The 15,152-nt window shown below is 38.4% G+C and overlaps 1 protein-coding gene across 5 annotated transcripts in view; it reads right to left on the bottom strand.

The window, feature by feature from the left end:
• Positions 1-979: 979 nt before the first annotated feature.
• Positions 980-15,152, bottom strand: part of TMEM135 (transmembrane protein 135) — a 364,077-nt gene continuing 349,904 nt past the window's right edge. For all 5 annotated transcript variants that reach the window (XM_042907390.1, XM_042907389.1, XM_042907398.1 and 2 more), the window contains one exon: positions 980-1,244. In XM_042907390.1, the coding sequence (XP_042763324.1) occupies positions 983-1,244 (262 nt within the window). In that variant the 3' untranslated portion in view covers positions 980-982. The remainder of the gene's footprint in view (positions 1,245-15,152) is intronic.

Below are 15,152 nucleotides of genomic sequence, written 5' to 3' on the forward strand. Positions count from 1 at the left end.
TAGGCCTTCTCCACCACTGTTCAGTGAGTAGTCTGCAATCAATCAGGGAGACGGTACTTGAATTCTGGATGGCCTGTCTCTGTCCGTCTCTCCCTGAGATGATTAAGAAAGACTCTTTTCATGACAGGGCCATTTATTAAAAGCAAGGTTTCAATACCCTTTCTGTGATAAAGCAGCCAGAGTCAGCTTTGGGCCCATTCTGTGATCAAGATATTCTACCTCTTCAAACCTCAGCACAAAGACTTACATCAACAAAGCTATTTATCTAAGAAGAGAGGAAGTCTCCCCAAAGTCCCTCATCTAAGATATCATAATTTTTTAACACTTGCTTTCTTATCTCTCTCTGATTTAGTATTTCTCTACCTAGTTCATGGACATTGCTACTTCTTTAGCTAATGCTGAATTCATTTTCTAGAATTTAATGGCATTTTAATAATAATGTCTTATCATTATATAGCTCTTTATGATATACCAAACCCTTTAATTTATGTTACCTCGTCCCCAAACCAAATGACCTCTCAGGTAATAGGTTTCTTGATTTTTTTTTACTGCATTTAACAATCCTCGTAACCTTGAAAAACTCCCTCTCTTGAAACCTTTGGTAGGATCTTGGGTCCTAAGTCTATGCCCAACCTACCTGTTGGCCAGCCTAGTGTATCAGTTAGTTTTCACTAGATAATGTTGGGGTAATAAATAATCCTGTCATAACTCAGATTTTTTTTTCTTAAATCAAGGCCCTTTCTATCACATCAAGACACCTAATCAGCTACAGACAAACTTCATTGAGTTTGCCTTCATGTGCTGTGGAGATGAGAAACTGTGATCCAGAAGATAGTGTGTTTAAGTAGAATTGTTACTGGTTGAAAAAATATAACCAAAGAGTACTGAGGAATCTGTCCATGCTCATCTTAAAGGAGGTCTCTAGAAGTATACTGTAGGAATATTCTCTAAGTCTTATCTTTGCCAACATTTTTCATATTTACTATATCAACAACATAAAGATCATGCTGTGACAGTCACCAGCACTGTTCATGAAATATCTTTGAGTACATGATAGAATTGCAATTTCCAACCTCCATGTGGTTGATGAGGCCATGAAACTAATTCCAGCTAATGAGCAAAATGAATGTGTATTGTTTGCAGGCATGGGCATCCAGTTGCTGCTGTGGAGTCTTCGAGAGTCTTCTTCCTTCTGCCATGTGAACCAGCAACATTTGAGGTGGAGGTTTCTCTCAGCCTGGTTCCTGGAGTGAAGAGACATGGAACAGAATACCGGGCAGTCCACGATGGACTGTAACATAAGCAAGCAACAAGCTTTCAGATTTTATTAACTACTGGGATTTAGAATTTGTTTATCCTTCAATAGAACCAATCCTATTCTGACTCTCATATTAACAAAATCTATTAATATAAAACAAAGGTGAGATAACCAATAGAATGATTGGCTAACTTACGGTGAAATAGGATTGCAAGAGGTTGGGATTAATGACCAAATATTTCAAACAAGATAGACTTTAAGAATGCAAATGTAGGGGCGCCTGGGTGGCGCAGTTGGTTAAGCGTCCGACTTCAGCCAGGTCACGATCTCGCGGTCTGTGAGTTCGAGCCCCGCGTCAGGCTCTGGGCTGATGGCTCGGAGCCTGGAGCCTGTTTCCGATTCTGTGTCTCCCTCTCTCTCTGCCCCTCCCCCGTTCATGCTCTGTCTCTCTCTGTCCCAAAAATAAATAAAAAACGTTGAAAAAAAAAAAAAAAAAAGAATGCAAATGTAATTTCCTGTGCTTAGGTTTCAGAAATCAACAACAGTTCCTAAGGGGAAATTGTGACCTATAATCTTAAAAGAAATCAATATTATATTCTGGATGCCAAAAATACTAAACTTGTTGTGGTGTGTATGCATTAAAAAATGTAGTATCTAGGGGCGTCTGGGTGGCTCAGCAAGTTGAGCATCCGACTCTCGATTTCAGCTCAGGTCATGATCTCACAGTCTTGGGATTGAGTCCTGTGTTGGGCTCCGTGCTGAGCGTGAAGCCTGATTGGGATTCTCTCTCTCTCTCTCTCTCTCTCTCTCTCTTCTCCCCGCTCAAAATGAATAATAAATATTTTTTAAAAGGTAGTATCTAGATATCAAGAAAATGAATAGTCCTCTATACCATAGAAAACATAACAAAAGCACCAGCCTTCAATGAATGAAATATAGCTGATGGAGAATAACTTAAAGGCTGAGGAGCTGAACACTATGCCAGGTAAGGAATGATTAAAGGATCTGGGCTGTGTATCCCAGAGAAAAGGAGATTTAGGAGGAACATGGTGCCCTTCTGTGAAAACCTGGGGGAATGAAATGAGTGAGAAAGTTCTATTCAGTTTTGCATCAAGGTCCATAAAAAGGAATAGCAAAAACTATAAGAAAACAGAAGCAGGCTTTGGGAAGTCTCCCCTGACTTCCACAGAAAAGCGTGTCAGCTCCTCCCTCAGACCTATAGACAAGCTCGGCCTTTATTGAAACAAAGATCACACAGAATTTGTATGAAGATGTTAGAAAATTGTGAAATTCTTCAGGGGAAGGGGAGTGCATTACTTATCCAAATTCCAATATTCAGTGTACATTCAGTATTTATAGAATAGAGTTCAATCAAAAGAAATGTCCTAATATGCAGAATCCCACAGCAGTGCGAAGGGCACAAATGCCCACATTTTTTGGGAATTCACCCAGTGAGGCAAGGGCTAGAAGAGAATTTTCTAAAATTTGTTCCAACTCTGCTTTCACCCTTCTGCAACTCAACTGAGTCTTCCCTGGAATCTGGCATAGATTAAACTCCACCTCCAATCTATGTTATGTTAAGACATGTGTCATTTGTGCTGTCTTCTTTTACATTTTTTTTTATGTTTTTGAGAGATAGAGACAGAGCATGAGCAGGGGAGGAGCAGAGAGAGAGGGAGACACACAATCTGAAGCAGGCTCCAGGCTCTGAGCTGTCAGCACAGAGCCTGACATGGAGCTCAAACTTGTGAACCGCAAGATAATGACCTGAGCCAAAGTCGGATGCTTAACTGACTGAGCCACCCAGGCACACTGTTCTGGCTTCTTAAGAAAAAAAGAGAAGCTTAGAGTTCAAAATGGTAGATTATACTCCATACCTAGTTTCTTTGACTATATTCCAGTACCTGAGTTTCATTAGATGGATTTGTAAATAAATTAGTGCTATACTTTTCTCTTAGATCCATGTTTGACTTTCAGAGGCAGTGTGTGTACGTGTGTGTGTGTGTGTGTATGTGTGTGTTTAACTTAAATAGAAGATCTTGTAGTATTGTATAACATGTCTGATATAGAGACAAAATGAAATCCCTTAGGGTAACTCTACATGAGAAAATATAGGTACATTCACTTAATCAAGAAATATGTATTAAGTTGTATGGTACCTCACACTGTACTAGGCTCTGATCATATAAAGATTAGATGGGTGGAGCCCCACATTCAAGGCACTTACAGTTTAGGAAGAATATAGACAATTATAATATATGAGAAGATGTGCACAAAAATCTAGGTGCAAGCAGGTTAACTGTAATGCTATTAATTAAAAAAAAACCTAGGAGAAAAAGCCTAAATATCTAGAAATTAGAAACTGATTTAATAAATTAAATTTACACACACTTAAAAAATACTAAAATTTTAATAATTGACTTCTGTGGTAAATATGTCTGAGGTAAAAAGGATTTTGTTCTAATTAATAGAATTTATTTCTCAGAACAGACTTCAGTTCACACCAGAATCAAGAAGAAAGCATGGAGTTCCCATTCCCACACCCCACCCCAACACATATATGCACGGCCTACATCCTGCACCAGAGTGGTACATTTGTTACAATGGTTGGACCTATGCTGATATGTCATTATAGCCCAAAGTACATATTTCACATTAAGGTTCTCTCTTGGTGTTATACCTTCTGTGGGTATTGACAAATATAGAATGACATGTATCTACCATCGTAACGTCATACGGAATAGTTTCATTGCCCCAAATATCCTCTGTGCTCTGCCTATCCATCACTCCTCTGGCAGGCATTGATCTTTTTACTGTCTCCATAGTTTTGCCTTTTCCAGAATGTCATATAGTTGGACTCACACCATAGGTAGCCTTTTCAAATTGGCTTCTTTCCCTTCATAGTATGCATCTAAGGTCTCTGTCACTTTATGGCTTGTTAGATCATTTTCTCTTAGTGTTGAAAATATTTCATTGGCTGAATATACCACAGTTTATTTATCGATTCACCTACTAAAAGACATCTTGGTTGTCCCCTATTTTTTCAATTACAAATAAATCTGTTATAAACATCTATGTGCAGCAACTTTTGTGTGGACATAAGTTTTTAACTCATTTGGAGCTAAGGAGTGTGATCACTGGATTGCATGGTAAAATATGTGTAGTTTTGTTACAAACTGCAAAACCACCTTCAAAGCTACCGAACCATTTCTTCCACCAACAATGAATAAGAATTCCCATTGTTCCACACTTGCCAACAGTTGGTAATGTCTGTGTTTTGGATTTTAGCCATTCTAATATGTGTGTCGTGGTATCTCATTATTGATTTTTTTTGAGGGGGGAGGGGTGGAGAGAGAGGGAGAGAAATTCTTAAGCAGGCTCCACACTGAGCACAAAGCCTGACACGGGGCTTTATCTCATGACCATGAGCTCATGACCTGAGCTGAAATCAAGAGTCAGATACTTAACTGACTGAGCCACCCAGATGCTCCTCATTATTGCTTTAATCCAGTTTTCCAATGACATATAATGTTGACAGTCTTTTAATATTAATGCTTATTTGCCATCTATACATCTTCTTTGGGAAGATCATCAGATGTTTTGCCTATTTTTTAACTGGATTATTTCTTATTATTGTCTTTAAGGGTTAGCTATATATTTTGAATATAATTCCTTTCTCGTATAAATGTTTTGCAAATATTTCTCCCTGTATATGGCTTATATTTACTTCATTATCTTAACAATGTCATTAACAAAACAAAACTTTTTAATTTTAACAAGTCTAACTTAATTTTTTCTTTTCATGATTGTGCTTTTGGTATTAGTTACAAAACCGTATCATCAAACCCAAAGCCACCTAGATTTTTTTCTCCTGTATTATCCTCTAGATGTTTTATAGTTTTACATTTACATTCAGGTTTTCCATTTTAGTAAAATTTTTTACAGGTGTGAGGTCTGTGTCTAGACTTATTGTTTTCCTCTTTGTCCATTTTTCCTTTTTTGTGAGGATGGAAATAACTTCTAAACTCTTTATATGTCAAAGCCAAATCCAGAATTCATATTTTCATCAAGAATAAATACCATAAAGGTATAAGAAAATCTGATTTCAAATAATAATGACAGGAAAATGTTTAATTTAATGTAAGATGAAAAACAGCACCTTTAAAAATAGTATGATGAGAGAGAGAGAGTTTTTTTTTTTATCATTGTATATACATACAAGGGGAAACAATGGGTTATCCCAGAGCTGTACATTATCTAACTGCTTTTCATTTTTATATGTGATTTTTTTTCAAATATGCTACAATAAATATCTATGAATTTTATACATAGAGAAAAACAATTAGTATTTTTTTGGAAAAGTAAAAGGAAATTTTCAAAGGTAGAGAGTATCAAATGCTGCAGTAGAGAATGGGCCAGACGCTTGGGGTCACAGGATGGGGTGGCTACTTCATGCTGACGGATTAGGAAAGGCTTCCCAGGGCCACTCCAGGGCAGCCCGACACACATTCAACCCAACGTTGCCTCAGATAGTTACACCAGGGATAGAGATCATGGCTTCTGAACTTTACCCAACTAATTTGGAAAACACAGTAAAATCTCTTAGAGAGTGTCCATTAGTATGCCTAAACTCTGCATCTTTCTTTAATCAATTAAAACCTTGGTGGTAAAAAGCTCCCTGGGTTGCTCCCTGTTGCATCAAGTGATTCTTTTAGTTTTCCTTACACTGCCTTTTTTATTATGCAAGGGCTGTCTCTTCATTCTATTTCCAAATTCATATTTGGTGTGCAGTCACTTACAGAGGACGGCACCCTTCCCAAATTATCTGGAATGGGCCACAGGATTAAAATGAGCAGCTGAATAAAGGAGGCAACATTATGTAGACCAATGCAGAGCTGGCCCATCCCTAAAGATGTTGTGGGTGCAAGAAGATTTCCAATTCATAGTGGAATAGAGTAGCAACACACTCCTAGAATCAGAAATACATTTGGGTCAGCCAAGTTTAACACTTCAAGTTGAACTAGCTGGAGCATTATTCCAAATTCAAGATTTGTCTTTAAATGGGAAATCTGCATTGAGAGAGAGAGTTATCAGAGAAACTAGTTCTATTTTAGTAACACAATTTTAAAAGATTGTACTAAAGTGACACATAGTAGAAAATAACTTAGGCATGACAGGATAAAATCACTTTAATAAAAAGTCTATCTGGGCTTCTGGTTTAAATGATGGATCAAAACCATATGCTCATCACTGTTTCTTCTGTCTATATTCATTTAAAATGATATCACAAGGATTCAAAAAGTATAAACCTACAAAGGGAATGAATGGGAGAAATACAGATGTCAACACATTTTGGGAAGATAGGAAGTGGAAGAAGGTGTGAGTGGACCTGAGGAAATTGAATACCAGGTGCTGCAGAAAGGATGTCAGTAAGACATGGTCCATTCATTCTGCACAGCTCCAGAGAAGCCAGTATAGAAGATGCCAATTTCCACCATAAAGGAGTTTAAGGCAAGGGAGTGAGTTGAGGTCTCTCTAACAAATAGCATCTCAGGTTCCCATCCCCATTTGTTGAAGCTAGATAACTACCTCTTCTGCTCAGGCAGGAAACTGGAGGAATATTTATGCCAGAAACTGACATAGAGCAGTTCTTGATTTGGGGTTACCAGGTAGAGTGGAAGAGGGCTATATTGGAAATAAGGAAATTCAGTGAAAGTCTACATACTTAACATGAGATCCCCCTAATGCCACCATGGTTTCAGGAATGCAGTTAGCCAGTGTGTTCTTCTCAGTTAAGAGATTAGTTTCCTGGAAAAATCAAATGCCCCACTGAGAAGATCCATAGACTCAGGTATTTGAGAATCTTCCAACAGAAAGGTCTGGGAAGTGCCCACCAAACCAACCCACAGTGGAATTCACATATGAGATTAGAGAGAGGAAGATGGCGGCATAGGAGGGTGCTGGGCTCACCTCATCCTGCTGATCGCTTAGATTCCACCCACACCTGCCGAAATAACCCAGAAAACCACCAGAAGACTAGCAGAACAGACTCTCTGGAGCCAAGTGTAGACAAGAGGCCCATGGAAGAGGATAAGAAGGGCAGAGAGATGATGCACACTACACGGACTGGCGGGAGGGAGCCAGAGCAGTGGAGGGGCAGCCCGCCTGGCAAGGCAGAGCCCCTGAGTCTGCCTTGCAAAAGCAGAGGGGCTGGACTCCATGAGTTCTGACAGCCAGTGGGACTTAACATCTGGAATGTTAAAAGTCCACAGCTCCACTCTCAGAGAGCGGGGAGGTTGAGAGGATGCCAGGAGGGAGAGTTGTTGAGCCCCGGAAGAAAGAGCTCAGCTCAGCAGGGAACAAGGGCGCTGGGCAGCGCCATCTCCCTCTCATATCCCCCAGCCATAATCCCAAAGGGAACCAGTTCCCATCACTGAACTTGCTTGCACCACTCAAACACCCAATGCTGTGCTTCTGTGGATCCACCCCCTGACAGGTCTACCTCCCTCCCAGTGCTGCAGGGCCACCCCCGCAGGGGACCACCAATGGCAAAGCGAGCTAAGCCTGCCACTCCCTCCCCTGTGCACCTGCAGATCCACCCCATCTAATACGCCCTTGACCAGATCCCATCAAAGCAGCACCACAAGCCTGGCAGTGTGCAAGTAGCCTGGACAGGGGCCACACCACTCCAGAGTGAGTCATGCCCCTGGGAGAGGGAAAGATAAGGTACACACCAGTCTGTGGCCCCCGCAGTGGGCTGGGAGCAGACATCGGTCTGACTGCGGCCCCGCACACCAACACAAGTTACTCTGGACAGGACAGGGGAAGTGCCCTGCAGTTCTGCGCCACCCCAGGGACTACCCAAAATGACACAATGGAAGAACTCTCCTCAAAAGAAACTCCAAGAGGTAGTGACAGCTAACGAATTGATCAAAAACTATTTAAGCAATATAACGGAACAAGAATTTAGAATAACAGTCATAAAATTAATCGTTGGGCTAGAAAAAAGTATAGAGGACAGCAAAGAATCTATTACTACAGAGATCAAGGGACTAAGAAATAGTCATGAGGAGCTAAAAAAATGCTATAAATGAGGTGCAAAATAAAATTGAGGCGACCAAAGCTCAAATTGAAGAGGCAGAGGAGAGAATAGGTGAATTAGAAGGTAAAATTATGGAAAAAGAGGAAGGCGAGAAAAAGAGAGATTAAAAAATCCAGGAGTATGATGGGAGAATTAGAGAACTAAGTGATGCAATCAAGCACAACAATATCCGTATTATAGGAATTCCAGAAGAGAGAGAAAGGGGCTGAAGGTGTATTTGAACAAACCATAGTTGAGAACTTCCCTGATCTGGGGAAGGAAAAAGGCATTGAAATCCAAGAGGCACAGAGAACTCCCTTCAGATATAACTTGAATCAATCTTCTGCATGACATATCATAGTGAAACTGGCAAAATACAAGGATAAAGAGAGAATTCTGAAAGCAGCTAGGGATAAACACACTCTAACTTATAAAGGGAGACCCATAAGACTGGTGGCAGACCTATCTACTGAAACTTGGCAGGCCAGAAAGGAATGGCAGAAAATCTTCCATGTGATGAACAGAAAATATGCAGCTGAGAATCCTTTATCCAGTGAGTCTGTCATTCAGAATAGAAGGAGAGATAAAGGTCTTCCCAAACAAACAAAAACTGAAGGAAGTCATCACCATTAAACCAACCCTAAAAGAGATCCTAAGGGGGACTCTGAGTGAAATGTTGCAAGGACCACAAAGTACCAGAGACATCACTACAAGCATGAAAACTACAGATATCACAATGATTCTAAATCCATATCTTTCTATAATAACACTGAATGTAAATGGAATAAATGCTCCGACCAAAAGAAATATGGTATCAGAATGGATTTTAAAAAAACACCAATCTATTTGCTGTCTACAACAGACTCATTTTACACCTGAGGACACCTTCAGATGGACAGTGAGGGGAAGGAGAACTATCTATCATGCTACTGGAAGTCAAAAGAAATCTGGAGTAGCCATACTTATATCAGACAAACTAGACTTTAAATTAAAGGCTGTAACAAGAGATGAAGAAGGGCATTATATAATAATTACAGGGTCTATCCATCAGGAAGAGCTAACAATTATAAATGTCTAAGCGCCAAATATAGGAGCCCCCAAATATATAAAACAATTCATCACAAACATAAGCAACATTATTGATAAAAATGTGGTAATTGCAGGGGACTTTAACACTCCACTTACAGAAATGGATAGATCATCTAGACATACATTCAATAAAGAAACAAGGGCCCTGAATGATACATTGGATCCGATGGACTTGACAGATATACTTAGGACTCTACATCCCAAAGCAACAGAATATACTTTCTTCTCCAGTGCACATGGAACATTCTTCAAGATAGATCACATACTGTGTCACAAAACAGCCCTTCAAAAGTATACAAGAATTAAGATCATACCATGCATACTTTCAGACCACAATGCTATGAAACTTGAAATCAACCACAGGAAAAAGTCTGGAAAACCTCCAAAAGCATGGAGGTTAAAGAACACCCTACTAAAGAATGAATGGGTTAACCAGTCAATTAGAGAAGAAATTTAAAAATATGTGGAAACGAATGAAGATTAAAATACAACAATCCAAAAGTTTTGGGATGCAGTGAAGGCAGTCCAGAGAGGAAAATATATTGCAATCCAGGCCTATTTCAAAGAACAAGAAAAATCCCAAATACAAAATCTAACAGCACACCTAAAGGAAATAGAAGCAGAACAGCAGACACCCAAACCCAGCAGAAGAAGAGAAATAATAAAGATCAGAGCATAAACAATATAGAATCTAAAAAAACTGTAGAGCAGATCAATGAAACCAAGAGTTGGTTTTTTGAAAAAATAAAAAAACTGATAAACCTCTAACCAGGCTTCTCAGAAAGAAAAGGGAGATGATGCAAATAGATAAAATCATGAATGAAAATGGAATTATTACCACCAATCCCTCAGAAATACAAGCAATTATCAGGGAATACTATGAAAAATTATATGCCAACAAACTGGACAACCTGGAAGAAATGGACAAATTCCTAAGCACCCACACATTTCCAAAACTCAAACAAGAAGAAACAGAACACTTGAACAGACCCATAACCAGCATAAAAATTGAATCATTTATCAAAAACTTCCCAACAAATAAGAGTCCAGGACCAGACGGCTTCCCAGGGGAATTCTACCAGACATTTAAAGCAGAGATAATACCTATCCTTCTCAAGCTGTTCCCAAAAAATTGAAAGGGAAGGAAAACTTCCAGACTCATTCTATGAAGCCACCATTACTTTGATTCCTAACCCAAGCAAAGACCCAGCAAAAAAAAGAGAACTATAGGCCAATATCCCTGATGAATATTGATGCAAAAATTCTCAACAAGATACTAGCAAATCGAATTCAACAGCATTTAAATAGAATTATTCACCATGATCAAGTGGGATTCATTCCTGGGCTGCAGGGCTGGTTCAATATTCGCAAATCAGTCAATGTGATACATCATATTAATAAAAGAAAAGATAAGAACCATATGATCTTGTCAATCGATGGAGAAAATGCATTTGACAAAATTCAGCATCCTTTCTAATAAAAACCCTTGAGAAAGTCAGGATAGAAGGAACATACTTAAACATCATAAAAGCCATTTATGAAAAGCCCACAGGTAATATCATCCTCAATGGGCAAAAACTGAGAGCTTTCCCACTGAGATCAGGAAAACGACAGGGATGTACACTCTCACCGCTATTGTTTAACACAGTGTTGGAAGTGCTAGCATCAGCAATCAGACAACAAAAGGAAATAAAAGGCATAAAAACTGGCAAAGATGAAGTCAAGCTTTCACTTTTTGCAGATTACATGATACTATACATGGAAAACCCAATAGACTCCACCAAAAGCCTGCTAGCACTGATACATGAACTCAGCAAAGTCTCAGGATACAAAAATCAATGTACAGAAATCAGTTGCATTCTTATACACTAATAAAGAAGCAACAGAAAGACAAATAAAGAAACTGATCCCATTCACAATTGCACCAAGAATCATAAAATACCTAGAAACAGACGTAACCAAAGATGTAAAAGATATGTATGCTGAAAACTATAGAAAGCTTATGAAGGTAATTGAAGAAGATATAAAGAAATCGAAAAACATTCCATGCTCATGGATTGGAAGAATAAATATTGTTAAAATGTCAATACTACCCAAAGCTATCTACACATTCAATGCATTCCCAGTCAAAATTGCACCAGCATTCTTCTTGAACCTAGAACAAGCAATCCTAAAATTTGTATGGAACCACAAAAGGCCCCGAGTAGCCAAGTAATTTTGATGAAGAAGACCAAGGCAGGAGGCATCACAATCCCAGACTTTAGCCTCTACTACAAAGCTGTAATCATCAAGACAGCATGGTATTGGCACAAAAACAGATACATAGACCAATGGAATAGAATAGAAACCCCAGAACTAGACCCACAAAAGTATGGCCAACTAATCTTTGGCAAAGCAGGAAAGAACATCCAATGGAAAAAAGACAGTCTCTTTAACAAGTGGTGCTGGCAGAACTGGACAGCAACATGCACAAGAATGGAACTACACCACTTTCTTACACCATTCACAAAAACAAACTCAAAATGGATGAAAAACCTAAATGTGAGACAGGAAATCATCAAAACCCTAGAGGAGAAAGCAGGCAACAACCCCTTTGAACAGCAATTTCTTACTTGACACATCTCCAAAGGCAAGGGAATTAAAAGCAAAAATGAATTATTGGGACCTCATCAAGATAAAAATCTTCTGCACTGGAAAGGAAACAATCAACAAAACTACAAGGCAACAGATGGAATGGGAAAAGATATTTGCAAATGACATATCAGACAAATGGCTAGTATCCAAAATGTATAAAGAACTCACCAAACTCCACACCTGAAAAACAAATTATACAGTGAAGAAATGGGCAGAAGACATGAATAGACACTTCTCTAAAGAAGACATCCAGATGGCCAACAGGCACATGAAAAGATGCTCAACGTCGCTCCTCGTCAGGGAAATACAAATCAAAACCACACTCAGATACCACCTCACACCGGTCAGAGTGGCTAAAATGCACAAATCAGGAGACTATAGATGCTAGAGAGGATGTGGCGAAATGGGAACCCTCTTGCACTGTTGGTGGGAATGCAAATTGGTGCACCCACTCTGGATAACAGTGTGGAGGTTCCTCAAAAACTTAAAAATACAATAGCACTAGCAATAGCAATAGCACTGCTAGGAATTTACCCAAGGGATACAGGAGTGCTGATGCATAGGGGCACTTGTACCCCAATGTTTATAGCAGCACTCTCAACAATAGCCAAATTATGGAAAGAGCCTAAATGTGCATCAACTGATGAATGGATAAAGAAATTGTGGTTTATATACACAATGGAATACTACATGGCAATGAGAAAGAATGAAATCTGGCCTTTTGTAGCAACGTGGATGGAACTAGAGAGTGTTATTAAGTGAAATAAGTCATACAGAGAAAGACAGATACCATATTTTTTCACTCTTATGTGGATCCTGAGAAACTTAACAGAAGACCATGGGGGAGGGGAAGGAAAAAAAAAGTTAGAGAGGGAGGGAGCCAAACCATAAGAGACTCTTAAAAACTGAGAATCAACTGAGGGTTGATGGGGGTGGGAGGGAGGGGAAAGTAGCATTGAGGAGGGCACTTGTTGGGATGAGCACTGGGTGTTATATGGAAACCAATTTGACAATAAATTTCATATTAAAAAAAGGAATTCACATATCAGTTATCAAATCCCTCCCACAGATAGTTAGTATATCCAATCATCCATTAGGATGTCACTTTTAACCATGATTGGGCAGCAAAGGATCACCAGACATTTGTATAAAGTTTTCAATATGAAAGACAGAGACCAAAATAAATATATGTTTTAAAAAAGTAATTCTACCCAGCGGAAACATAGAAAAGTACATGGGAAAAAAATTAGAAATCTACAATTGATAACCTTGGATGGCTAGAAGAGGAAAAATAGGATGCTATTTGTTTAAAAAAAATTTTTTTAGGTTTGTAACAAAACATTTATAGAAAAAGAAGAAGCGCTAGTAAATTAAAAACATGATAAAAGAAATGCAAATTCAATAGAATGATTTGAGAAAGAAAATTGAGAATAGCTCTGGGAAAGGAGACCAGGTGATAGAATATATGGAAAAATTGTTAAAATGGAGATCAGGCTTCAAAATCCTCTGATCAGACAACCCCATGTAAATCACATAGGAAAAACATAGTTTATTTCATGCGTGTAAATAAAACAAGCTATTTCTTGCAAATACTTCTGATAATCATAATCAAAGTTTACATCATCTTCCTAAATCAATGTAAGATAATCACCTTTGCCAGTTTGGAAACCTCCATCAAATAACAGTCATTGTAAAGGCTGAACAACTTCCTCATTCTCACTTTGGAACATCATGCCTCTGAGCTTCATTCCTGTTATGGGTTCAAAGTCTACCAGTTTGTTTTTTGCTCAACAAAATATCCATATAAGTAAAGCTCTCTGAATTTTCTTTTGACAAAAGAAAAGGCAATTAGAGAATCAAGTAAGAGGTCCAACATGCCGTATTCCAGAATCAGGAAAAGAAGAAAGGGCTAGGTAGGAGGAGGTTATATAAGAAACAATACTAGAAGTTTTTCAGAACAAAAGGATCTGAGTTTCTGAATTGAGTGTTCCCACTTACTGCTTGGAAATGTTAATGGAAAAAGGTACATATTTTTGTCAAATTTCAGAATTTAGGAGACAAAAAGAAGAGCTTAAACCTTACAGAAAAAAAAAACATAAGTGATATACTAAAGACTAAGAATTGGTATTGTATCATTTATAGCAATATTGGAAGCCAAAAATAAATGCATCACATCCTTCCCAATTCTGAAGTTTCTAACCCAGAGTCATGACCAGACATGCTGTCATTAAAGTGTGAGTGTGGGAAAAAATACATTTTTACACATATAACTTCTCCAAAAATTTTTTTCCTTAAAACCCTTTTCCAGGAACTAGCAGATGACATTCTCCACCAGAGTGAGGAAATAGATCAAGAATGAAAAAAATATATATCCCAGAAATAGGAGATCTAACATAGGAGAGCAGTGGGGGGAAGTCCCAGGGTAACAGCTGTCAGGTGTGCCTGGAGAGCCCCCAGTCCAGGCTGTATCAGAAAGACAAAGGATCCCAAAAGAAAGGGATCCAGGAAATAAATAGATTAATAGAGTATATAATACCTGATGAGTTTGGCAATGTGGCTAATAATATTTAAATGAGCTTTTAAAATTAAGTTGAAGCATTTTAAGAATTAATAATAGGATCATAAAAATGTAGGTAAAATTCCAGAAAAAAAGTTATCACAACACATGACTTACCTCAGCAGTAAAAAACACCTCCTCACACAATCTGACCCACTTCACACAATTACTGGAGTCACTTAAGACCCATGTTATTTCTCTTGTTAAAACACCTTACTGTATTGTTAAATTGGGTTTGCTAGTATTTTTTTTTTTTGAGAATTTTTGCATCCATGTTCATCAGCGATATTGGCCTATAGTTCTCTTTTTTAGTGGAATCTTAATCTGGTTTTTGTATCAGGGTAATACTGGCCATACAGAATGAATTAAAAAGTTTTCCTTCCTCTTCTATTTTTTGGAACAGTTTGAGAAGAATAGGTATTAACTCTTTAAATGTTTAGTAGAATTTACCTGTGAACCCATCTGGTTCTGGACTTTGGTTTGGTGGGAGTTTTTTGGTTACTGATTCATTTTCTTTGCTGGTTATCAGTCTA

The sequence above is a fragment of the Panthera leo genome, chromosome D1 (genome assembly GCF_018350215.1).
Source record: "Panthera leo isolate Ple1 chromosome D1, P.leo_Ple1_pat1.1, whole genome shotgun sequence".
In the NCBI taxonomy this organism is placed as follows: domain Eukaryota; kingdom Metazoa; phylum Chordata; class Mammalia; order Carnivora; family Felidae; genus Panthera; species Panthera leo.